The following is a 26211-nucleotide window of genomic DNA, read 5'->3' as shown; positions in this document are numbered from 1 at the left end:
TTTGTTCACTTTGTATTTTTAATGTAGTTTGATTCTGAGGACTGTTAATAGATCATACAGTGTATTTGTTTGTATAAGTGGTTTTGTTTAAATGAGGTTAAAAATATCCACAAAAGTTGTTCATCAAGCTATTCAGCTTTTGCTATAGCTGTTTACGTCCCAAACTCTATCTACTTTATTTGTACCAATATTTGTGTATCAGTTAATCGCAAGGAAGAGGGAATAATGAATCCAAATACATGATGCAGTCTGAGTTCCTTCATGCCTCATTTGCAGGAAGATCTTTGCCACACTCAGCTGTAACACACCCATCACCTCAGTATCAAGATGCCAAGTTTAGCTGTGAAAGTATAGCTGTGAAAATCCTGTTTTGGCCCCTTCCTATTTTTAACCACTTTTACTTGGATTTTTTCGTGTTTCCTTTCCCTTTTTTGTACCTTTTTCACTGTATTTCCTGTTTTTCATTAGTGCAAGACGACTGCTGCAGAGAAGTGTCTTCTGTATTGTAGCCAGACTTTGGGCTCCATCTTATCTTGGTAAGTAACACTATAGATGCAGCCTATCATGGAGTAACCCTCAGCCCCTGCTTTTGAGAGTTTGAATCTGGGCTCCATCAGTGTTAACATTCCCAAGGAGAAAAGCTGTTTTAGTTGTTTGTGGATAAAAAGTTGGCCTTTAAAACAGACAAGCACTATTCCACTAAGGGCTTTAAATATTAGGACCAGTACTTGGAACTGTCTTTGGTACCCAGTGGAAACCCAGTGGAGAGTATGATATGTTTGTTATGTTTTTCTTGTTCAAGAGCCATGCTGCTGTATTCTGCATAAGCTGGAGCTTCATTGTGTAATGTAACATTATTCAGTCCGAAACAGAGTGAATTACAGTAATCAGCTAGGAGGTATAGATCTCAGTAGCTAGGATCTCATGTGAAAGGTACTCTCCTGGCAAGATGAAAGTGAAAGCCATTCTTGGCATTATTGTTATGTGCAGTATCTAGAAATGAGTTCAATAGGATCCTGAAGCTTTGCACTTTCTTGATAATCAGAGGATGGAAGAGCTCAAAACAGGTGTAAGGTCAATAGCCTTGCTAGTTCATTAACGTTTCCCTCTTCACACCCAAATCACCTTCATCTTCCTTAGGGAGGGGGGTTAGGGGTTCTTAATTCCCTGGATCCCCTAAAATGAGCCAGGTTAGCAAAACAGGAGAATGCCCCCTCAGTACACTGCCCCCAACCACCATTCTCACCCAAGCCTTTCGTCCTGTAGACCGCCTGAGATCTAGATTCCAGGAGTGTAAGAGAAGAAGACGGGGACAAAAACTCTTAGGACCAAGGGCTTTCTTTTGGCCTTATTTATGTTATGTTTACACACTTTGCTTTCTTGTTGATTTCATTTAAGCCACCGCTGCTTGGGTCAAGGAGTGACCCAGGCTGTTCAAACTAGGACTTTGCCCAAGGTGGTGTTCTTGGCTGCTGACATGTGGTACCAGAAATGGGATTTTTAGTCCCTGAAAGGGCAGAAATAAACAAACAAAAATCCCAATAGAAATGAATCAGCTCCTGCTGTGGTTAGCCTATTTGTAATCACAGCAAGAGTTGTGACTACAGCAGCTGTTCAAGCAGATGACAATGCACTAAAAGTTACTATAATATATAACTGTCCTGCTGACTTTAAAAAGCTGCTCAAATCCCTCAATGTCAGGAGACAAACCTCCCGAGATTCAGGGAATGCCCTTGGCCCTGACGCTTCTTAAGATGATGGCAGATGATGACACAGACTCCTTCCACATAACCTTTGAGAAAGTAGCAACAGCATCACAATGGCCTCTAGAGAAATGGGCCATCAGGCTAGCTGTCTTGCTGAAGAGGGGAAGGTCAGGCAGCGTACCAAGGTCTTGATGAAATGGCTGCCCATTCATCTTGCCCAAGATTAAACTGATTAAGCTATATTGGATTGATTAGGCATAACCTACCGTCAGCACTTTCAGATGAGAGTACAATCCCAATGCCAGGCCTCAAATGGTGGCCCAGAAGCTGAAGGGCTTCTGCTGGTACTGATTAAAGCTGGAAACTGGACAAGACCCCAGGCTGTGGAGCTGATCATCCTCAAGCAGTTCATACAGATTCTCCTAATGGTTAAGATTGGGTCTGCAGACACCAACTGGAAAAGCTGTAGGAAGCTAACGGCCTCGTGGAGGACTCCTTGACTGGTCAAGCTGCTGAGAGGCCAATGGAGAGGAACCATAGACCACTATGAACAGCAAGGAGGAGAAATGTGTGTCCAGGGAGAGAAGGGAATTACATTGGATGAGTCCCAAGAAGGCCTTAGCACATGCCTGGGCATCAGAAAGAGCCCAAAGTCTGTGACCCTCTTAAGGCCCTCCCAGTTAACAGATGGATATCCCCAATCATGTAACAAGACCTTTGCTAGCCACCTGCTGAGGCACAGGGATACCCAAAATCTTCACAGGAAGAGATCAACCAAAGTAGCAGGCTGTGACAGGATGCAGTTGTCTGTTTCTCCTGTGTCCAACTGGGGCATATGTACATGGAGTACCCATACAAGGAATGTGTTTTTGGTCAATTGTATGGCAGAAAATAGGTCCTGGAGAAGGGGCCCAGGAAAACTTATCGTACGGTAAAAATCAATGACAAGGAAATTCTGGCCCTTGTAGACTCTGGTGGTGTCCAGACATTCATCTGAGAACTAGTGGAAGCAGAGTGGCGACCTACAATAGGAGAAATTTGTATCCACTGCATCCACAGGTATGTCAGACACTATCCAAGCACCACAGTGCAACTGAATGTTGTGGGATACAAGAGCCTCTGAAGGTCCCCCAAGACCTACCCTTTCTGGTAATATGAGGATGAGATTGGCTATGCTTTCCTGAGCTGCTGTTGAAGCTTCCTACAAGCTGTTGAAGCTTCCTATGTAAATTACCCCTGAGGATGCTAGCCTGTGGGATAACATGGGGACCCTTTTTTCTAGATATTTTTCTACTGATTCTGGAACAAGAAATCTTGGCAGGAGAGGGGTATAAAAAGAAAGGAACGACAAGAAGTGAATAAAGCCACTGCAGTCATAGGTGTAGCAGAGCACTCAGACCCAGGAACTCGCCAAATCAGAGAAGAGGACTATGGGAAACATTCTCCACAAGCTTGGTGGGAGACCCCCCATGCCATAGTTAAACCCTGAGATGCTGATTGTCTTCTCAGACTTTTGACTGGAATAAAAAACTGACCAGACCTTGGGCCGACTACATTAGCAGATGGCTGTGATTAACGATGAGGAAGTAGAACTCCAGAGGTCATGGCAATACCCATATTTTGCCCTCAAGACAGACCTTTTATACTAGGTAGATCAAGACCAGCAGATGAAGGAGGTTCAAACACAATTCCTGGTGCCTAGAATATATCACTGTAAACTCCTTCACTTGGTATAATCCATACCCTGTAAAGGTCATTGGGGAAAAGACAAAACTAGGTCCAGAATTTTGGCACTTTTCTGTGGCCCAGTATACACAAAGAGACCAAAGATTTCTGCGCCTTCTGCCCTGAATGCGAACTAATGGTTTCCAAAGGTATCCGCGGGGCTCCACTAGACATGCCTCAGCACTGCTCTTGCTAATGAGGATGAGAGCTTGAGGTTTCAAGGGAGCAACAACTCGCTTTCAGACTGCCAGAGGAGCCAGCATTAGGCTGTCTCTGAGCTAGTTAAAGCCTCCTGGATTACAAGGGAAGAAGATGGGGACAAAAGCCCTGAGGACGAAGGGCTTTCTTTTGGTCTCATTTACGTTATGTTTATTGACTGCCTTTTTGTTGATTTAACTTAAACCACCACTGTCTGTATCAAGGACCGACCCAGGCTGTTCAAACTTGGACTTTGCCCAAGGCAGTATCCTTGTCCACTGAAAAATACCCTCTTTTGCCTCACATACTCGTATCTGACAAAGTTTTGAGGAACCCTGTTTAATTAATGAATACAATGGTTCTATAAATTAGAAAACTGAATCAGTAACATACTGTATTTTAGCCAAATGAAATACACCTAATTCTGAGATATACTTTGTGTGACAAAAAAATATAGGCCCTAGCTGGTGACAACATTTTACTGGGTAATTTGTATTGGAAGAAAACCTTTGGCTCACTGGGATCATTAGCTAGATCTCTGAGTCTAATACAGCATTAAAACAACAACTATCATGTTCCAAAAATATGACAGTCCAATAAATAACTAGCAGGATATCTGTACAGAATATAGAAGGACAATTATATTTCAAACTATAGTCAATACAAAATAAAGTTAATCTGACGTTTCTATCTCTAACACATTCACCTTAAGATAAACCATATTGTAATAAATATCTTTAAATTCTCATACACTAATGAAGGGGTTTCTGCTGCTTCTGCTTTACTGCAAGCAAAAGTCTGTGTTGATTATACAGGCATTTCTACTTAGATCAGTAACACAGAGGCCAATCACTCCTGTCAATGTCAATTTTAAAAAGTGACAAACTTTAGTAGAGAAAAAGGAAGCCAAACTACATAGTTTAAAGTTTCAAGCTAAGGTTAGAACTCAGGATGTGGCTCTAGCAGACTGGAAGGGACAGTGTAGGACATTTGTAAAATTGCCCTGTGATTCAAAATTTTTATATATATATAAAATGATAATAAGCTCATATATACTACTATTTACATGTTGAAACAAAGATACATTTTTAAAGATCTTCTACAGAATATTTTTATAATTTCTCAATTATTTTTCAGTATCCACTCTTATTCTCCTTTTACTAGAGTTGAGTAAAAAATACATAGTACCTTCATGTATCTCAGAACCCCTATTCCTTGCGTGATCTTTTCATGCTCTCACGTGGTTTCAGCTGTCATCTTTATGCTGATAACTCAGAAGTTTACCTTTTCACTCCTGCCCTGTTTACCAAGATACTATTCTGTATTTCAGCCTGTCTCCCTTACATGACTGAAGTGAATTCAAACTCCATTGCAAGGATCATCCTTTTTTGCCTGTTCTGACCTGTTCTGTCACCCCTTCTTCGACTTTCTCCACTCATTATCTCTTTTCCATTAAATTAAGTTCAAGCATCTTTTCTAACCTTTACAGATCTGCCTCTTTGTACTTATCTGCTCTCCTTTCCTTTTGCATTGCCCTGCCCCTTCTTCTCCATGACCACCCATTTGCCCACTTCTCCCATGGCTGTCTTTGCACCTTTTTTGATGCTGCCCCCACACACATGCTCTTCCCAAACTGATCTGTTGCCAGTAACCTGTCCTCCTTCAAATCCCTCTTTGATGCCCACTTTCATGAAGCCTAAAAGAAAGAACAGAAAGAGTCAGAGACACCTGTACTTAAGGGTTTTTTCACTATTTTAAAAAAATATATAAAATGTATACAAAGGGTATATATTTGATCGACTCCTTCTCCCCCACTCTTAGTATGTCACTTGTCATCAGCGGTTCTCAAACTTCATTGCACCGTGACCCTCTTCTGACAACAAAAATTACTACATGACCCCAGGAAGGGGGACCGATTACTGAGCTTCCCCGAGCCCCACTGCCCTGGGTGGGGGCAAAGCTGAAGCACAAAGGCTTCTGCCCTGGGTGGGGGAAATGTAACCTTAGCCCTGGGTGGTGAGGCTTGGGCTTCAGTCCTGGGTGGTAGAGCTTGGGCTGCAGACTTGCTGGGGCCCAGGCTAACACCAGCCTTGGTGACCCCATTAAAATGGGGTCACGACCCACTTTGAGGTCCTGACCCATAGTTTGAGAACCCCTGTCTTAGATGATAAACCCCTTGGGTCAGAGACTGTGTCTTCCTGTGTGTTTGTACAGTTTGGAGCACAATGGGTTCCCCATCCAGATTGGAACCTTGGGACTCTCTCACAACAAAAATGCATAACAATAAAACCCATTCTCCTTACAGATCCAACAGTTTTGATAGACAACACAGAGCTATGTCCAACTGTTACTTTTGGATACTATTTTGTCATTCCTGAAAGCCTCAATTTCACTGAGAAGACTTCTAGCAATAATAGAACACCACATGGTAGCTCCCAGGGTGGTTTACTAAGATGAGACAATCAAAATATCCTACTTTTACCTGTGATTCTATGCACATATAATATGAAATGGGCACACACTTTTAAAATCCTATATAGTTCATCTGTGTGCTGTAGATGTCTCTCTCTCTCTCTCTTTCTTGTTTTGTAACCCAACGTTACACTACATTTATTCCAGGCAGAAACTAACAAAGTAGTTTTGAACTGATCCATAAAAAAGCTTTGTCTAAAACAAATTATGCTAATGTACAGGATAAGATGAAAATGAACAAACAACTCCCCCTTTTATTTGATTGTATGGACAGTTTGTGATTTATTTGCTTATTCATCATTTCTGAAAATAAAGACATACCTCATTTGTTGGAAACTAACTGTATAATTCAGTTAACATAAAAGTTATTAAAATGATGCAAGGGTTATTTTGACTTCTATTATTTCACAAAAGTCACATAAGATCTTTCTCCATAAATCTAGTAATAATGTCATATTTTGATATGTGGCCAGCACTGTTCTGTTCCCAGAATTTAAAAGAACTAATAATTCTGGATTAGGAACCAAAGAACTAAACAAGGCTAATTATTTTCTCAGTACAACTAATCTCCTAAATAATATTAAAAGCCCCATAGTTTCTCTTTATATTTCAATTGAAGGAGAGTAAACTATTTGCATTTATTTGACAAAGAAGCACTCTGCACAGTTTAAAGGCTGAATTTCCTAGGTTCTTGAACAGGTAGCAAAAACAATGCACTTCTCTTTCACTCTTCCCCCTCTGTACCAAGAACTGTTTCACACACCAAGTATGAAGGTAGTAGATGTCAAGACTGAATGTTTTTTGACTCTACAAAGGTTTAAACATTAAAAGACAACTGGCCAAATCTGGGCCCATTTTACAAGGCAGCAGAGGATGTAGCATCCCTACATTGTTGTATAAACTGGCTGCATGTTGGGAGTGGGCCCTCCTCTCTACCAGTGATGCCAGCCTTGACTGCCTACTTGTCTGCTGCTTGTGGGAACAGGAGGTTTGTGCACATCCTTCTAACAAGCCTTCACTGATCCTAGTCACATCTCTCCTTCCAGCTCAGGCCATGGTAGTTTCAGTACTAGTCTACATGGGCCATTGTAGCAGGGAGATAGGGCAATTCCTGGTTTCTACATTTTTTCCCAGGTCCTGGGGAGATCACCTGGTGGTCTCTTGCCCCCTCACATCCCCAGGGAAGACATGGAACAAAGAGACAATCTGTGGCTCAATGAGCCCTATCAACTCTGCACTACTGACAGCAATGTTTTGGAGTTCTCAACTGGAAGATCACTCCATGGGTTATTCTGCCTGCTCAGTCTTTCCCCAGCCAATTCTTAGTTAACTGAGAATGAACTTGTTCTCACTTGGATTTCCAGAAGGCACTACACATACACAGTGATATACATATCAGTTGAAACGGACTGAGCCACGGACTTCATCCATGGTAGTGGGTTGCAGTTGGATGACTACATAAAAACTCAGGTGCAGTTTGGAGTTCACTGCGGTAGCTTAACCAAATGAGTTCCTTATCTCCCCCCCCCAAACCTTCTTCTTTCTTCTTCTTTTTGATCACTCTTGACAAAACCACTAACATCCCAGTCACTCTGGGCCATCACCTTGGTGCTATATTGGACTCATCACTTTGCTTTTCCCAATACAACCATACTATTTACAAATCTTGCAGCTTCTCCCTTGTCAACATCACTAATCCATCTTTTTCTCTCCATTCCTATGGTGAAATATCTAGTTTAGGCCCTCATTATATCCCACCTTGATTATTACAGTGCCTCCCTTCCATCCTTACAAACTGCTGCGGCTAAATTCATCTTCCTTGCCCATTGGTTTGGTCACAGAATTCCCCTTTGAGTCCCTCCATTGGATTCCCATAGAATTTTGTAACAAACTTAAGCTTCTTGTCACTACAGTTACTCCTCACTTAAAGTCATCCCAGTTAACGTTGTTTCGTTGCTGATCAATTAGAGAACATGCTCATTTAAAGTTGCACAATGTTCCCATTGTTTGGCAGCTGCTTGCTTTGTCCACTGCTTGCAGAAAGAGCAGCCCGTTGGAGCTAGCTGGTGGGGGCTTCAAACGAGGGTGGACCAGCAGCCCCCAATAGCACCTCCCCTAAGTTTCCTGTGCGGCAGCTGCCCAGCAGGCTATCAATTGCTGGGCAGTTCAGCTGTCCCTCCCCCCACCGCTGTGTGCTGCTCCTGCCCTCTGCCTTGGAGCTACTGCTGGAAGTCTCCTGCTTGCTGTGCGGTGAGGAGGGGGAGGGAGAAGAGGGGTGCTGATATCAGGATGTCCCCCTGCTCCTGCCCACCACTCCTTTACCCCATCTCCACAGAGCAGGGGGGATACATGCTAGGCTCAGGATGTAGGGAGTTTGCAGGCAGCATCTGTCGTCTCAACTTGCTGATCTACTTAAAAAGGCAGTGTACTTAGAGTGGGCTCTGCATACTTAAAGGGGCAATGCACATCTCTCTCTCTCTCACACATGGTGTGTGCGTGTGTGTATGTCTCTCTCTCTCTCTCTCACACACACACACACACACACACACGGTGTGTGTCTCTGTCTCTGCCATGCTGTGTCTCCTCCCTCCATTCGTGCTGCCTTGTAGAGTGTGAAGCTACATTAACAATGTGTTAACGCTTGAGGGCTCAGCCAACTGCTAGTTCATCATTTAGCAGTAAGGCATTCCGTGGGAAATATCCCACCCTCTTCCACCCTCTGACTCTACCACCTCAACCAAGCTTCACAATTATCATTGCTGTGTACAGCATTAAATTGTTTATTTAAAACTTATACTGTGTATATATATGTGTGTGTGTGTGTGTGTGTTTCCCCTGGAACCTACCCCCCCCCCTTTACATTAATTCTTATGGGGAAATTGGATTTGCTTAACATGATTTTGTTTAAAGTAGCTTTTTTCAGGAGGAGTTACTGTACTTTCAAAACTCTACATAACTCTACCCCTCCCTATTTATCCTCCCTTGTCAAGCTTCATATTGTTCCTCTCCACATCCCACCTTCTCATGAGCTTCTTATACAATCAACTCTGGGTCTTCTTCCATGCAACTTTGTCATAAATATAAAGGGAAGGGTAAACACCTTTAAATCCCTCCTGACCAGGGGAAAAACCCTTTCACCTGGAAAGGGTTAAGAAGCTAAGATAACCTTGCTGGCACCAGACCAAAATGACCAATGAGGAGACAAGATACTTTCAAAGCTGGAGGGTGTGGAAACAAAGGGTTCTTTCTGTCTGTGGGATGCTTTTGCCGGGACCAGAGCCAGAATGCAGGTCAGAACTGCTGTAAAGAGTTAGTAAGCAATCTAGTTAGATATGCGTTAGATTCTGTTTTGTTTAAATACCTGATAAAATAAGTTGTGCTGAATGTAATGTATGTTCCTGTTTTTGTATCTTTTTGTAACTTAAAGTTTTGCCTAGAGGGATTCTCTATGTTTTGAATCTGATTACCCTGTAAGGTATTTACCATCCTGATTTTACAGACGTGATTCTTTTATTTTTTCTTTAATTAAAATTCTTCTTTTAAGAACCTGATTGCTTTTTCATTGTTCTTAAGATCCAAGGGTTTGGGTCGTTGTTCACCTATGCAAATTGGTGAGGATTTTTATCAAGCCTTCCCCAGGAAAGGGGTATAGGGCTTGGGGGGATTTGTGGGGGGAAAGACATTTCCAAGTGGGCTCTTTCCCTGTTATTTTTGTTCTACGCTTGGTGGTGGCGGCAATAAGGTCCAGGGACAAAAGGTAAAATAGTTTGTACCTTGGGGAAGTTTTAACCTAAGCTAGTAAAAATAAGCTTAGGGGGTTTTTCATGCAGGTCCCCACATCTGTACCCTAGAGTTCAGAGTGGGGAAGGAACCTTGACAAGCTTCCTATACACAGTATGACTACCCTAAGTTGATCCACAAGGCCCCTACATTGTCCACATTTTAGTCCCTCTTGAAGACTTCCTTCCACTGTGCTACCTATAGCAAATCAAGTTGATCTGTATGTAAATGGCATATAAATTGTCCTTTCAGTACCCCTCTGTCTACTCAGTCATCCTTAGATTGTGAACTCCTTGGAGCAGGGACCATCTTTTTCAAGTCTTTGGAAAGTACCTAGGACATAGCGGGTCTGAGCTTGGGTAGCAGCTCCTGGGCAGCAATGTCCACACTGCTATTTTTAGCACACTAGCTAAAGGAGAGATAGTAGGGTGAGTTTGTCTATCTGTACTGGGAATCACGCATCCCAGTTGCAGTGTTCTCATACCCTAAGAGCTATTATGAAGTTAAATTCAGCATAAATTCTAGAGTATACTGGATACTTTAAAACAAAAAGTCAGAATTTTAGTAAAACTGTTGTGTCATGGACCTTAGTGCAGCTGTCAGTTTCTTCTTTATCTTGTTGGCGTTATTGTTAAAATGATGAAAACAAAAATCACCATCTGATCTTTGTGTGTTTGTTCTTCTAAAATTAATTAAATTCCATTATTGCGTTAATAATAAATAATAATATCTATAATAAATAAATCTATAATAATAAATAAATAAAATGTTGTTTTAGGATCTCAAGAGGAGCAGCAAAGCCAGTAAGGATCACATTATACCTCCAGTTTCAATGGCGAGAAGTGTAATTTAAATTTTGCTAGCCAAGTCTTGGCATAAACTTGGGGGGAATTTGGCTCTGCTCAAAGGAACAGCCTTCTGTCAATGTCAAGAATTATCCTAAAGAGCAAAAACAGTGAACACAAGAGGCTGCACTGAACCTTCTGACTCAAAAACCAACAGCAGTGAGCAAAGATTAACGTTTATCTGAGCTTTCCATTTGTTTCCTTCATTGCAGACACATTAATATGTATGCCATGACTTCATGGCTATATATTCTAGCAATGGAACAGTAAAACAACAGGAAAAAAATTAGGAAATCCAAATATGGAATATTTTAAACTGATGTCTCAGTAGAGAACTTAAAATCAGGGCCTATATGCTAAATAAATAATCCACTTCAGATTATATTGGGAGTTCAGTTAAAGCAACACTAAATGGATACTAGATATAAAATGGATTATGTGGAACTGATTTGAATATTGACAAATTATGTGGTAGAGTAATGATGTCTTAACCAGTCAGGGAGGTTCAACTTACTTGTAGGCATTTTGGTAGTGTAAATAAATGAAAAGTGTAAGATGAGATGCCTAAGCATCCTACAGTGGAGGAAAAGGAGTCTATTTGCCCAGAGTTAGATAGTAGGACATCTAAATGAGAAATGGAAGTCAGAAAAAAGTATGCCCTGGAGAAAAAAAGGAATGTTATCAAGGCCAGAGGAAAATATGCTCATCCTTCGGTAATGTAAATTAGAATATCCTCATTGCACCAGGTACACTTGCATCACAGTACCAAAGGCCATGCAGCACAACCAGCCAGAACGACAGAATCAAGACACAGAACATCCAACACTATGCCCACTGATGGACTTGAAAGGCACAAGGAAATAGGTGACTCAAACAAAGAGCCATCTCACAGCAGAACGTTACATTGCATGGCCAAGTGTCTATCCACTAGGTCAGCAGACACTAGGTCAGAAAGTTGTTGTTGTGAACAAAAACTCAGTGCACTGGCACTAATCTCAGCACGTAACAGATGGCATCAGAAGGATGATAAGTCAGATGATGGCAAGAAAATTTAATAAATCCTCAGGAAAACTGAATATACATAGAGCACAAACTAGAGGTAATCACTGCTTTGCCCAACAGTGTGTCAACATCACAGCCAAGAAAGGCAGGAGATTTCAGAGATTTTTATACTTCTTTCTTTTTCTGGTGTCTTTGCACACACATGCCTTCACTTTTCTTATGTTTATGGTTTATATTGCTGAAAACAGAAAGTATTTCCTATCAGCGTTGCTAGTTACACACTTCCATTGATTTGAGTTAAAGCTATACTAGTACAATTACACTTGGGCTACATTACGTACTCCAATTTTCATCTGAATTTTGTCTACACTGGCAAGCGAAAGACAAAACTTTTGTCATTCAGAGGTGTTAAAAAAACACACAGACACCGCCCCCCGAAAGACAAAAGTTTTGCTGACGACGACAAGCGCCGGTGTGAACAACACTTCCGACAAAGCTAACGCCACTTGTTGGGGGTGGAAGTTTATTGTCGGCAGGAGCGCTCATTCCTGCTGACAAACAGTGGCTACGCTGCACACCTTTTAGTGGCATGGCTGTAGCAGCACAGCTGTGTCGCTAAAAGTTGTGTAGTGTAGACATAGATATACTAAGCAAGTATAATGCTATTTTCTACTTAAACTCTATTCTTTTGTCACAATTTGACCTTATAGTTCCATTTCATTTGCAGTTGCATTGTTCCTGGATTTGGGACTTTGCTGAATCTTCAATAAAACTGTAGCGTCTTTGATAAAACTTATTCCAATAAACTCTGTTGGAAAAATAGTTTTTGTTGTATTATGTGGTATTAGTGTCATATCCCACCTTAGACCAGTCTCCCATTCTCCAGACATAGCATTTGGAATAGTCCTCACAGTCTTCCTCTTCTTTAGGTCTTGTGGACAAAACACACTTCTTTCGGGGATTGGTGCACCTCACAGTCCGATGTCGTACTCCTTTGCCACATTTTACAGAACACTGTAGGATACAGAAAGATGTGATTTACACTTCTACAAGACACAAAAAATATATGCTAATATTAAATCTAGTGATCTCAGCAGCCTCTACTTTCCATGACACAACATTCTGGTAAAAGAATGTTAGACTGAGGGCTTGTCTTCACTACTGGGGTAAATTGACCTAAATTACGCTACTCCAGCTACGTGAATAACATTTGGACCCTGAGACTAAAAATAACACAAGACATAATAACATAAGTCACCAAGCCTAAAAGTTCCATCCTGATAAGTGAAAGTTTTGGAAAATTATGATCAGCTGACCACAAAGAGTTATAATAAAAATTTTAGGCAACCTTACCTATAAATGGCACTCTCCTTAATATACATATGTATGAGAAAGAGATACATATATATATTAGATACACACAAAATAAAAAAGCAGCTAAAAAGGAAACAAAGTGAACTAAAACATCCTTGAAGAAATTCTAAATACTTTTCAAAGAATGAGACAGAATAAAACTTAAACAAACCACAAAAGGATATAACAGACCTTAAATGGAATGAATTTTGAAATTGCAGAAGTAAATATCACAGATCTATATGCAGCAATCCAATTTGTTCTACCACATGAAATGTCACTAATTTAGATAAAAAATAATAAAAATTCAATTGCATATAAAACACGTGAAAACTGTACTACAATAAAGCCAGGGCAAAAGATTTATTGACCGGAAGGCCTTAATCAGCACATTTTCTTTCAGCTATTCCCACTTAGATAGCCAAAAAATTACAACATTTCTCATTCAAGACATTGTTACTGCTTTGATTTTCCCTAGTAGACCATCCTCACTGCTTCAAGAGTTAAAGCTATGTCTTTTGCCAAGCTGATTGCAAGTTCAGGAAGCAGTGGCATATGGTGGAACTGGGGATTAGAAACACCTCGCTCCTTAAAAATTATTTCTGACCCCCCCCCCCGACACATACACAATCATTACTGATCTCCCAGATAAAACCAACCAACTAAACTATTTAGGCTTCTTTCTTCTTCCCTGATAAATAAATTCCATTCTTCCAATTGTTCCTCTGCTGTAACCCCACCTCTGCTCCTTCTGAAAATGAGCAGACAGCTCACCCTGCATTCTTCTCCTTACCTTTGCACCCCATCCTCACCAGATCATAGCCTCTCCCTTTCAACTGCCCACCTCTGCCAGTTCATAGGCCCAGCCGCTCACCAGATCACTACCTCTCACTGCTTCATCTCTTTTACCGCCGCATTCTCCAGGTCCCCTTCTCACTCTTTCGTTGTTGAACACAGGCACTACCTGCTCCCTCCTTGCAAACACAGGATGGCCATCACCTCACTCTCTCTGCTTCAGATTCCCTCTCTTGGGACTCTGATGCTGCTCCTGAGGTGCGGGTGGAGATCTACAACTAGGCCTGTGCCTATACTCAGATTTTGGGGCTACCCTCATTTTGCACTAGAGGGGAATGGAAACACAGCTTCTGAACATGTGTAGCACTCAGCATTGCCCTATACTTAAAATGGCAGGAGGAGGCCTTTTAGCGGCTAAATCTCTATCAGTCCTCTCAGCGGCTAAATCTCTATCAGTCCTCTCTGACTGTCTCTCTCCTGGTTGAACTCTACAGTTCTATGCCACTGAACAAACTGGGCACTGCCATTTTCTCCATCCCTGATTGTATTCTGCACTGAAGGACTAGACTCTGCCAACCCCTATTCCCCTTCCTCAGTCTACTTTCTGGTACTCTCCACTGTGTTGACAGAGAAAAGAGAGAAAAGAAAGGCATATGCAACAAATGGTTTTGTTTATTATAAAACAGAAACAAATTACAGAGAATTTAATAGATGAGGCTTAGCCCTATTTGTCCCCATCAGCTACCACTGACAGGAAGTAATAATACCTTCCTGGATTTGGGCTTTTGAAAATGTTTCAGAGCAGCAATTGGCTAAAAGGGGAAAACTCTAGGTAGTGGGTTTTATTACTCAATCATCTTTAATTCCAGAGAGATTAGAGTTGTGGCATGAAGGACCAAAAAATCCCTTAATCTGGGATGTGCCACTTGTCAAAGTTCAATAGACATTAGTTATTCCAAATCCATTAAACTGAGGAAGTTTTCTCCTTGTCTAATTCTGATGCCATATATGTGAGGTAATACTTTTTACTAGTAAAAGTTACAGATAACACTTGGACTATAGCTTTCTGTACCCCCCTATAAGGGTCCGAACAAAATCTCTAGAAAATTTTAAGAAACAACAGTAGATAGAGAATAATGCATACACTGCACCTCAGACCACACTCCAGCTTCCCACACAGTCATACAATCCTGGCCTTCACAGCGCTGTGCAGAAGCAGGTTTTGGCCCAAGACAATCTCTTTCCCTAGCTCTAATCAAGGTTCCATTTCTGAGCTGCTGTGTACAGGCAACTTGTCTATTCTGGGTTCCTTTTCCACATGTCCTTGAACAAGGAGTCCATTCGGTCATCATCCATCTACAAAGAAACAAAAATAATAGAATAATAGAAATCAGGGATGAAAAAGACCGATAAGGTTATCTTGTCCTTTGTCTGTCAACAGGATTGTTCCCTAACGTATATTTTGAGTGCTTTGTCCATTTTTAAATAACTCTAGCTATGACCATCACACTGAGAAGGAGATGAATTTAACTCAACTCATCACACATTTAAGAAATGTATTCTAACATTTAGATTAAATTTTTCTTTCCAATTCCATCAATTATACCTAATTATTCAGTCCTTTATATAACATAAGCTTTCCCCATCTCCTTCCTTATCATTCTAATTAGAAATGTATCCAAATGTAAAGTTTTAAAAGCAGAAGGTTACTTACCAGTAACTGTTGTTCTCTGAATATTTCCCCTTGCAGATACACACTATGTGAATCATATGCCCTGCCACACAAACCATGGAATTCTTTGAAAGCAGTGAACTGTTAGGGGTGTGCACACTTGTGCCTCAGACTCACTATTCTGGTCCCAAGGGTATAAAAGTCCCTTCACTTATGTGTCCATCTCTAACTCCAGACACACCATTTATATTTCTGAAGTACAGCGAAATAAGAAAGAGTCAGTGTGGATCTGGAGAGCCAACACATTTGGAGACCTATAGTTGCTCGTAAAAAGAAAAGGAGTACTAGTGGCACCTTAGAGACTAACCAATTTATTTGAGCATAAGCTTTCGTGAGCTACAGCTCACTTCATCGGATGCATTCAGTGGAAAATACAGTGAGGAGATGTATATACACACAGAACATGAAAAAATGGGTGTTATCATAAACACTGTAAGGAGAGTGATCACTTAAGATGAGCTATTACCAGCAGGAGAGCCGGGGGTGGGGGTGGGGCGTGTGTATGATAACACCCATTTTTCATGTTCTGTGTGTATATAAATCTCCTCACTGTATTTTCCACTGAATGTAACCGATGAAGTGAGCTGTAGCTCACGAAAGCTTATGCTCAAATAAATTTGTTAGTCTCTAAGGTGCCACTAGTACTCCTTTTCTTTTTGCGAATACAGACTAACACGGCTGCTACTCTGAAACCTGTCAGTTGCTAGTAAGTAACCTTTCCAGAATCTTCCAGAGCTCCGGATGATCTCTGTGCATCCCTCAAAAGTCAAAGCTTTCCAGAGGGTTCTGCCCTTTGATGCAGACTACAGGTGCATCCCAGGCATCGTAACTGACAGTATTTAGAAAATTGAAGTTTAGAGTGGACATTCCAGATTTCTGTCATGCTCACTCTGAGCAAACATCACATATAAATATTTTAATTTATTTTTCTTTATGATTAGTTCCAAAGGCTCAATGTCCATATTACAGCTTGTTAAGAGAGACATATAAATAGACATCTAAAAAATGGCAGGTATCGGTAACAAATAACTAATAATGCCAGGTAATGTTTAGAGAATTCCCTAAACCCACAGGAGTGAAATTCCCCCATCAGTGAAATAATGTTTGTTTTGTAATTTTTTTAAAATACAAAATGTTTGACTACTTTGAATTCAGGACTATGAGATACCTTCTAGATTGTTCCAAGCGGCACTTCTTATTAGCAGCTTTATGATTATGGCTTTTTATGCTATTTAAATTATGTGATACCTCTACTGTGTGTAAAAACAGTGCAACACATTTAAAAACAATTATCATTGATAGGATCTCAGAAAAGGAGCAGATTTCTCCCATTTCTATCCCTCACTATTGGGACAATAAAAATGATCACTCTATAAAGGTGAAGTTCTTCAGCCTATGTTATGCAGGAGATCAGAGGAGATGATCATAGTGGTTCTTTCTGACCTTAAAATATATTATGTTTTTTACTTTACAGACTTTTTCTGTTAAAGACTTTCTAAGGAAACTGATGTTTTTTCAATATGTTTATGCATGTTTCTTTAAAATATTTTACTAGTAATTTAATTTGTTTTCTTCTCTCCTTTGCCTTATTTAAAAAAAACTATTCACCCTTCTATCCATATAATTTTGATACCAGTCTTGCCAATCTGACACACACATGCCCATTGATGTAAATAGGAATTTTGCCTGTGTGAGGACTATGGTACTTAACACAGTCTTCATTTCTCATGATCACATAAGTCTGGTAACAGGGATTGAGTATGATGATGATCATGAAAAATACCATCTGATACCTTTATATTTGAATTTCCCTTCTCTGAAACATAGCAACCACTCTAACTTGCATGCTTACTGTATTAAAGTCCAGAGATTCTCCTTAACTGTATTGCATCAACAACTCAGAGAAAAGCTGGTATTCTCTGAAGTTTAACAAAAGCAGCATTACATACAGAATGCCTACTGCAGTCACCAGGAGCGGAGGATGCAGAACTCCACATTTCCCACAGAGAATCCCCATCATGCACAGGAAATGAGCCAGTTATTACACCCCACTAAGGTGCCCAGCTACATTCCCTGTGTGTCCAGTCAACTCTGCTGACTGGTGAAAAGAGAAGGCCATGAATCTGCCTTTCCCCCAACAACTTAGCCAACTGGAGCACTATCAGGGAGCAGTCTCTGTGCTCAGAGCGCAGGAACGAAAGCTGTGATCAGCCCCTTTTCTGTGGATGAAATTTAGAAAAAAGGCTAATTGTGCCTTTTCTACCCCTTGCACACAGAATATTGATCCATAGACACTGGTGATGTTCATGCTTCAAAGGAATTGGGAAGATCAGTAAAAAAAAATAGAAAATTTGAAGTATTTACTTTCTAGTGTAACAAGTGTTTAGTGTGTGCTGGTAAGGATTATGATCCCAATTCAACAAAGTTCTTAAGCACATGTTTAACTTTAAGCATATGCTTAAATCGATTCCCGTGATTTCCACCACTTAACATTAATTACAGTTTAATGTAATTGAATCACTATCACCTTGTCTGGCACGGTTGTTCATTGCACTTTCGGACCTGTGGCTCAGGCTTTGTTAAATATTTGCATTTCTTATTGTCCACAATACTGATATTCTTATTCATAATCTTTGTGCAAGATACTGTTGTCTTTCTTTCTCCTAATAAAACATAAAGCAAAGATACATGGAAAAATGGGAAATGTCCAGGTTTCTTTAAAAAAAATCTACGTTGAGTCGCAGGTAACTTTATCTGATAAAACTACCATCTTTATGTGTAATTGGTATGAAAGATGTGAAATAAAATACAGCAAATTATTCTCAGTTATAGTTTTCTATACATATGTACATTATACAAGTTTTAGTTTCACATGTGAAAATTTACAAACCATTGATTAAAAAAGTAAATATTTTATGAAAAAAAACCATAAGCTGAATTCATCCACTGGCTTAGAAAAATGAAGTATGTCATTTCTACATTTTATAATGGCAATTATGGAAACCAATGATACCAGGAATAATTAAAGGTGGAGGGATCTGGTTGGCTATAAAAGAAGTTGTGATTTATAATTCCACAGAAAAAAATACATGTTAATTATAAATACATTTGCAAAAATCACACCAAAGCACACATTCTTCTCTACCCAGACACAAACCTTTACCAATACCACAACTACTGTGCTCCACAACCTTATCTCTGCACCCATGTGATGCCAGACTGCCCCACCACCCTACTTCCTCCTTCCAACACACTAAACAAGCACACCAAACATCCACACTAATAGTGTAGGGAGCAGGTAGATTAATTGATTTTAAGGCTGGTGAGAACTATTGTGATGGTCTAGCATGACCTGCATAACGAAGGCAACAGAATTTCACCCACTCATTCCTGATTCTAGCCCAACAACTTGCCATCAAAGAAGAACATATCTTTTAGAAAGCTACCCAGACTGGAATTAAAGACACCAGACAGTGGAGAATTTACTGTATTCCTTGCTAATCTGTTCCAATGGTGAAGTACATCTAATCTGAAGTTTGCTGATTTAAACTAGTAATTTGATAATTTGGTAAAAGGGTGTGAGCAGGAGGAAGGCAGAGTTAAGACTGTGGTGTATGATAGTGATAAGGAATGTGCCTGTGGATGCAGAAGTAAAGGATGTGTGTACGTATTTTTATGTATAATTTGTGTGTGGCTACCTTAACTGATTTACATTTTTCTGTGTATGTCCACGTGTGTATATTTACATGCATACACACATATATAAATAAATAACATTGCATGTGATTGCCTTAACTATGTTACAGGTTTGTGTATGTATGTGTCCAAATATGTAGGCATACAGGCATTCACCCATACACCAAACTTGTTTTGCCAAATAGTTGATTACACAAAAATTACATATCTAAATATATATGCACAAAACCTTACAGCTTCTTTGATACTTCCTTTTTATTATTCATTTTAAACATTATTTAAATAAATATGTGTTAGTAAACTGTTACTTCTGATTAATCAGATGTTGACAATAACAGTTTAAACTCAAATCTTTCCACATCACGCAGTCTGTAACATTTTAAATTATGTTATTTCTGTACATAAGAACAGACAATCAATAGGACAGTTATAATGAATGTTTCTTTTGTCAAAAATAAATAATCCTGAGCTGTAATTTTGAGCATTTGCATTAAAATATCTCAAAAAGAAGAATTGTAGGTTACCTAAACTAATTTAAATAACACCACAAGCTTATGCCAGTTACAGCAGAAAAGGATGATAAACAGACATAATGAAACACTTTGCTAAATGTTTATCTAAGTTGTCATGTAGAATAAATTACTAGGATTAATGTTACATTTGAGCTTTTCTCAGAAAATGAGAAACACTAGAAATGGTACACTTATGAGAGTTCATGATAAATGTAAGTACTGGAATTATAATAAAAAATACAGCAGGAAGTCATTAAAAGTGTTAATATTCTAAAATGAATCTGAGGAGTGGCACTGCTTAGAAAAGGAGATGCTGCTTGTAGCAAGTACAGAATGCTTACAGAGGAGAGTTCTCTTACCAAACCGCAAACATACATATCCATGGAAACTCGTCTGTAGAGAATTAAGGATTGTTCACAGAGTCAAAATAGCTGGGACAGTGAGTTCTTTCAACTATTATGATGAATAAGTGGTATGTTTCCAGCTTTTACTATTTGAGTCAATAGGAGAAGCACAGCAATTTTCAGGATTAGAAGTGACCATGTCAGGAGAGTAGTGTGAAATGCAGAATACCAAGACAGTTCAACCTCGGGAGACTTGCTAAGCAACAAGTAAAGGAGAGGGTGAGCAGGGGATAGACATAAGAGGAGTCAATGAATATTTAAAGAAGATATACATGATGGTTGAAGATTAATTACTTTTGTTGGTCCATGGTGGTATAATTAGGAGTTATAAGATTAAATTTTAAAAACGGGAAATTTGGACTGTATATCAAAAATAGCTTTCTGACAATACTTCTGTTGGTGAGAGAGACAAGCTTTTGAGTCACACAGAACTCTTCAGGTCTTGGAAAGGTATTCCTAGTGTAACAGCAAAATGCAAGATGGAAAAGATTGTTTATCATAAGTAGTTAGCACATATTGTAAGGGACCATTTAAGATAGAGTGGCCCGACAACATCTCTGCAGCCATAGGACAAAAAGAGGAGGTTAGAGGGTTAAGACTGTTGTAATAAGCCATAAATCCAGCGTCTCTTTTCAGTCTATGATTTTTAGTATCTAGCACGGTAATGAATTTAAGCTTCCAGGCTTATATTTTGAAAGCATTATGCAGGTTTCCTTTGAGGATGAGGACTGATAAGTCAGATATAGTGATCGTTTTGTGAAAAGTCACCCCAGGGAAGTGGATGGTCAAGGAGATGGACTATGTGGCTGATGATTAAATACTTCGGTAATGGATGTCTTAGGAGCTAATAGAAGAACTAGTATATTTTTACTCTATCTTCTGGAGTTCTGTGCGTCTTTGTGAGCAAACAAGAAACACAGAGAAAGGGCCACTCAGAATATATAGCAGTGCAAATGTCACCTATGTTTTCAATTCTGCAACAGCTTGAGAATGATAAAGTAAACAGGATAGTGAAAGAGAATAAAAAAGCATAGCATATATTATGCAGCACACCTATACCTGCAACAGGAGAGAAGAACAGGCATAAGAAAAAGGTAGTAGTAATCAAGTGACTATAATTAGAAACACAGATAGCAATGCCTATTGATGTGAATATGAGTGTAGTGAGATTTTTCCAGTATCGTGTAATTATCACACTATCATTATTATTATGCCATTTGTGTACCCCTCAGTTTACAGACATAAGATGACAAGGGGTAAAATTTTCAGAAGTATTTAAGGCCTGATCTGGGTTAATGTAAGCTGCCTTGTGTTGATCTAGCTGTGGAAGTGTCTTCACTTAATTTTGGCTCCCACTGACATAAGTGCCTCTCTAGGCTGATTTAGTAACAACACCTCCCCGAGTGGTGTAGAGTCACGGTCGATTTACTTAGGTTGATGCAGTCTCAGTGCAGACGCTGCACTGCTTATATCAATTGTTACTGACTTTCAGGAGCCATCCCAGAATGTCCCACGTTGATGCTACAATTGATACAAAAGTTCCTAGTGAGTACTCACACCACTGAAACAAAAAGGCAAGTGTACATACCACAAGCTATTTAATAGCTGCGGTGGATGTATGCTGATGTAAATTAGGTCGACATAATTTTGTAGTATAGATATGGCCTAAGACCTAGGTATGAAATCTGGTCTAAGACTAGATATGGTCTTGAAAGTCAGTGGAACTTAGGATCCTAAGACCTAGATTTACAAGGGTAGTTAGGTGCCTAAACCCTAAACTTAAGCACCTAATTCTGGATTTAGGCACCATGTCCCAATTTTAGGCGCCACTGTGATTCTCAAAACTGCATCTGAATCCTGTAGGCACCTGAACTCACTCTGTGACTAAGTTTTTTCAGTCAAAAGTTCCCTTAGAGCTTGTGTTTCTGCCTCTGGGTAGGCATCTGGGTGCCTATCTCCTGCCTAAGCCCCAGTGCGATGTATGAACCAGGGAAGATAGGCATTTGCCAATCTAACTTGCATATAAGCCCCAATCTAGTAGGTGTACTTTCCAGATTGATAATATTGTTCATCTTCTAAAGAGTTAGTAATTTTTATGGATTTTATGTTTTCTTCCATATTTGTAGTTTGCTTTTCTAAACTCACATATTTATGACCACAGGAAACATGCATCTCCCAGTTTATTAATATTGTATCAGTGTTTTCCTATCTGCTGATATACAGCTTTTGTTTCATTTTGTGACACTGCCAGCCCAGATGCCAGCTCTTGCCCAGTATGCAGGCAGTAGTTAAGACTGACAAGCTCATAGCTGGAGACCAGGTTACTTGTATCTTAGTTCTACTCAAAATAGGTATTAGTCTTATAAGAATGTAGTTAGTATTTAGAGTCTGTGAAATGCTTGTATGTTGCTGCATGCATTAATCTCACTTATATATATATATATATATATATATATATATATATATATATATATATAATGTTATAGGTAATAGTTAAGTGTTTGCTCTGAAACTGTAAACCCCCATAGTCAGGAGAGAAACATTACCAAGTGTGAAATACTACTTTGTCACAGGATGTGTTATTTCCTGCCCAACAAAAGAAGACACATAGATGCCACACAAATAACTGTGGAACAACAGAAGACAAAAGTTGACTGCTCCCCCGCAACCCATAAAAAGGAGACATGCATGAGAACTCGTCCCATCATCTTGAACTCTGGGGGAAAGGAATCAAAACTGCATCATTTGACTGTTTGAACTCTGAAGGGCCAAAGACTCTAAACTGAAGCCAGAGATCCCCAGGGGCTGCCTTCTGGGTCTGCCCTGAAAGACACTTTGAATAGACAGATCACTACAACTCTGTCACTCTTAGGATTTAGATGGTAATTCATTTGTGTGTATATGTTTGTTTGCTTTAACTTGTAAATAAAACAGATGGACATCATACCAAAAGGACTGAAAGTAAAAAATCCATTACAATCAACATACCACACAGACCATGGTGAAAGATTGTGCCACACACTCTCAGAGAAACTGCAGAATCACCTGTTCAACATCCTATACAGCAAACAGGAGAAGATTAAGAATGGGCTCTCAAAACTGAAGATTCTTATAAAAAAACAACCTTCCACACAAACTTCCTCATGGCTGGACTTTACAAAAACACACACTTCTCTACAGAGGGAAAAAGACACTAAACTATCTAAACTCTTACATGCCACAAGGGGCCACAACAGTGGTACCCTTGACTCACCCAACAATATTATTAATCTATCCAGCTATACTCTTAGCCTGGCAGAAGAGTCTGTCCAATCTCAGGACCTCTCCTTCTTCCCCACCACCCATACGAACATGATACAGTTCTGCGGTGACCTGGAATCCTACTTTTGCTGTCTCCAACTCAAGGAATATTTCCACCACGCCACTGAACAGCACACTAACCCACAGACACCTTCCTATCAATCATACAAGAAGAAGGATTCTGTATGGACTCCTGACAGTCGAAACAACAGACTGGACTTCTACATAGAGTGCTTCCACCGACATGCATGAACTGAAATTGTGGAAAAGCAGCATCACTTGCCCCATATCTTCAGCCATGCAGAGCACAATGCCATCCACAGCCATAGAAACAACTCTGACATTATAATCAAAAAGGCTGACAAAGGAGGTGCTGTAGTCGTGACTAGGTCAGAGTATGAATGAGAGGATGCTAGGCAACTCTCTGACACCACATTCTATGGGTCACTACCCTCTGATCCCACAGAGGGGTACTAAAAGAAACTGCACCATCTGCTCAAGAAACTCCCTGAAGAAGCACAAGAACAAATACACAGACACGCCCCTAGAGCCCCGACCAGGTGCATTCTATCTGCTACCCAAGATCCATAAATCTGGGAATCTTGAATGCCCCGTCATCTCAGGCATTGGCACCCTGACAGCAGGATTGTCTGGTTGTGTGGACTCTCTCCTCAGGCCCTATGCTATCAGCACTCCCAGCTATCTTTGATACTTCCTGAGGAAACTACAGTCCATTGGTGATCTTCCAGAAAACACCATCCTTGCCACTATGGATGTAGAAGCTCTCTACACCAACATTCTACACAAAGATGGACTACAAGCCATCAGGAACAGTATCCCCGATAATGTCACAGTAGACCTAGCAGCTGAGCTTTGTGACTTTGTCCTCACCACAACTATTTCAGATTTGGGAACGATTTATACCTTCAAGTCAGCGGTACTGCTATGGGTACCCACATGGCCCCAGAGAATGCCAACATTTTTATGGCTGACTTAGAACAACGCTTCCTCAGCTCTCGTCCCCTAGGGCCCCAACTTTACTTGCACTACACTGACGACATCTTCATCATATGGACCCATGGGAAGGAGGCCCTTGAGGAATTCCACCAGGATTTCAACAATTTCCACCCCACCATCAACCTCAGCCGGGATCAGTCTACACAAGAGATTCACTTCCTGGACCCTACAGTGCAAATAAACAATGGTCACATAAACATCACCCTATACTGGAAACCTACTATCCGTTAACTTACCTTCATACCTCCAGCTTTCATCCAGACCACATCACATGATCCATTGTCTACAGCCAAGCCCTAAGATACAACCACATTTGCTCCAATCCCTCAGACAGAGACAAACAACCACAGGATCTCTACCAAGCGTTCTTAAAACTACAATACCCACCTGGGGAAGTGAAGAAACAGATTGACAGAGCCAGAAGGGTACCCAGAAATCACCTACTTCAGGAGAGGCCCAACAAAGAAAGTAACAGAATGCCACTAGCCATCACCTTCAGCCCCCAACTAAAACCTCTCCAGCGCATCATCAAAGATTTACAACCTATCCTGAAGGATGATCCCTCATTCTCACGGACCTTGGGAAACAGGCCAGTCTTCGCTTACAGACAGCCCCCTAACCTGAAGCAAATACTCACCGGCAACTACACAACAGAAGCACTAACCCAGGAACCAATCTCTGTAACAAACCCCGTTGCCAACTCTGTCCACATATCTATTCAAGGGACACCATCATAGGACCTAACCACATCAGTCACACCATCAGGGGCTCGTTCACCTGCACATCTACCAATGTGATATATGCCATCATGTGCCAGCAACGACTCTCTGTCATGTATATTGGTCAAACCAGACAGTCTCTATGCAAAAGAATAAATGGACACAAATCAGACATCAAGAATTGTAACATTCAAAAACCATTTGGAGAACACTTCAATCTCCCAGGACACTCAATAACAGACTTAAAAGTGGCCATTCTTCAACAAAACAACTTCAAAAACAGACTTCAATGGGAAACCGCAGAACTGGAATTAATTTGCAAACTTGACACCATCAAATTAGGCCTGATAAAGACTGGGAATGGCTGGGTCACTACAAAAAATAATTTCCCCTCTGTTGATACTCATATCTTCTTGTCAATTGTTGGGAATGGGTCACATCCATCCTAATTGAATTGGCCTCGTTAGCACTACAAAAAGTAATTTTCCCTCTCTTGATATTCATCCTTTCTTGTCTACTGTTGGGAATACGCCACTTCCACCCTGATTGAATTGGCCTCGTTAGCACTGACCTCCCATCTTTTCATGTGCTGTATATTTATACCTGCCTACTCTATTTTTCACTCCATGCATTTGATGAAGTGGGTTATAGCCCACGAAAGTTTATGCCCAAATAAATTTGTTAATCTCTAAGGTGCCACAAGGATTCCTCATTGTTTTTGCTGATACAGACTAACACGGTTACCCTTCTGAAACCTCTCTTATTCCTTTTTCCTAGTTAATAAACCTTTAAATAGTTTATTACAGGATTAGCTACAAGTGTTGTCTTTGGTGTAGGATCTAGAGTACCAATTGATCTGGGGTGAATGACTGGTCTCTTGGGACTGGAAGCAACCTGATGTGGTGTGATTTTTGATATAAATGACCATTATCACTATGTCTAGTTTGTCTGGGTG

The 26211-nt window shown here is 40.2% G+C and overlaps 1 protein-coding gene across 1 annotated transcript in view; it reads right to left on the bottom strand.

Moving 5' to 3' along the window:
- ADAMTS19 (ADAM metallopeptidase with thrombospondin type 1 motif 19) overlaps positions 1–26211 on the bottom strand; it is a 274323-nt gene that overhangs the window by 13984 nt on the left and 234128 nt on the right. The window contains exons 19-21 of the mRNA XM_007056790.4: positions 18136–18271; positions 15028–15232; positions 12590–12742 (exon numbers count right to left, since the gene is read on the bottom strand). Coding sequence (XP_007056852.3) covers positions 12590–12742; positions 15028–15232; positions 18136–18271 — 494 coding nt within the window. The remainder of the gene's footprint in view (positions 1–12589; positions 12743–15027; positions 15233–18135; positions 18272–26211) is intronic.

Source organism: Chelonia mydas, chromosome 5, assembly GCF_015237465.2.
Source record: "Chelonia mydas isolate rCheMyd1 chromosome 5, rCheMyd1.pri.v2, whole genome shotgun sequence".
Lineage (NCBI taxonomy): Eukaryota > Metazoa > Chordata > Testudines > Cheloniidae > Chelonia > Chelonia mydas.
Note: the sequence above shows the minus strand (reverse complement) of the source record. Positions and strands in the feature narration are given on the sequence as shown.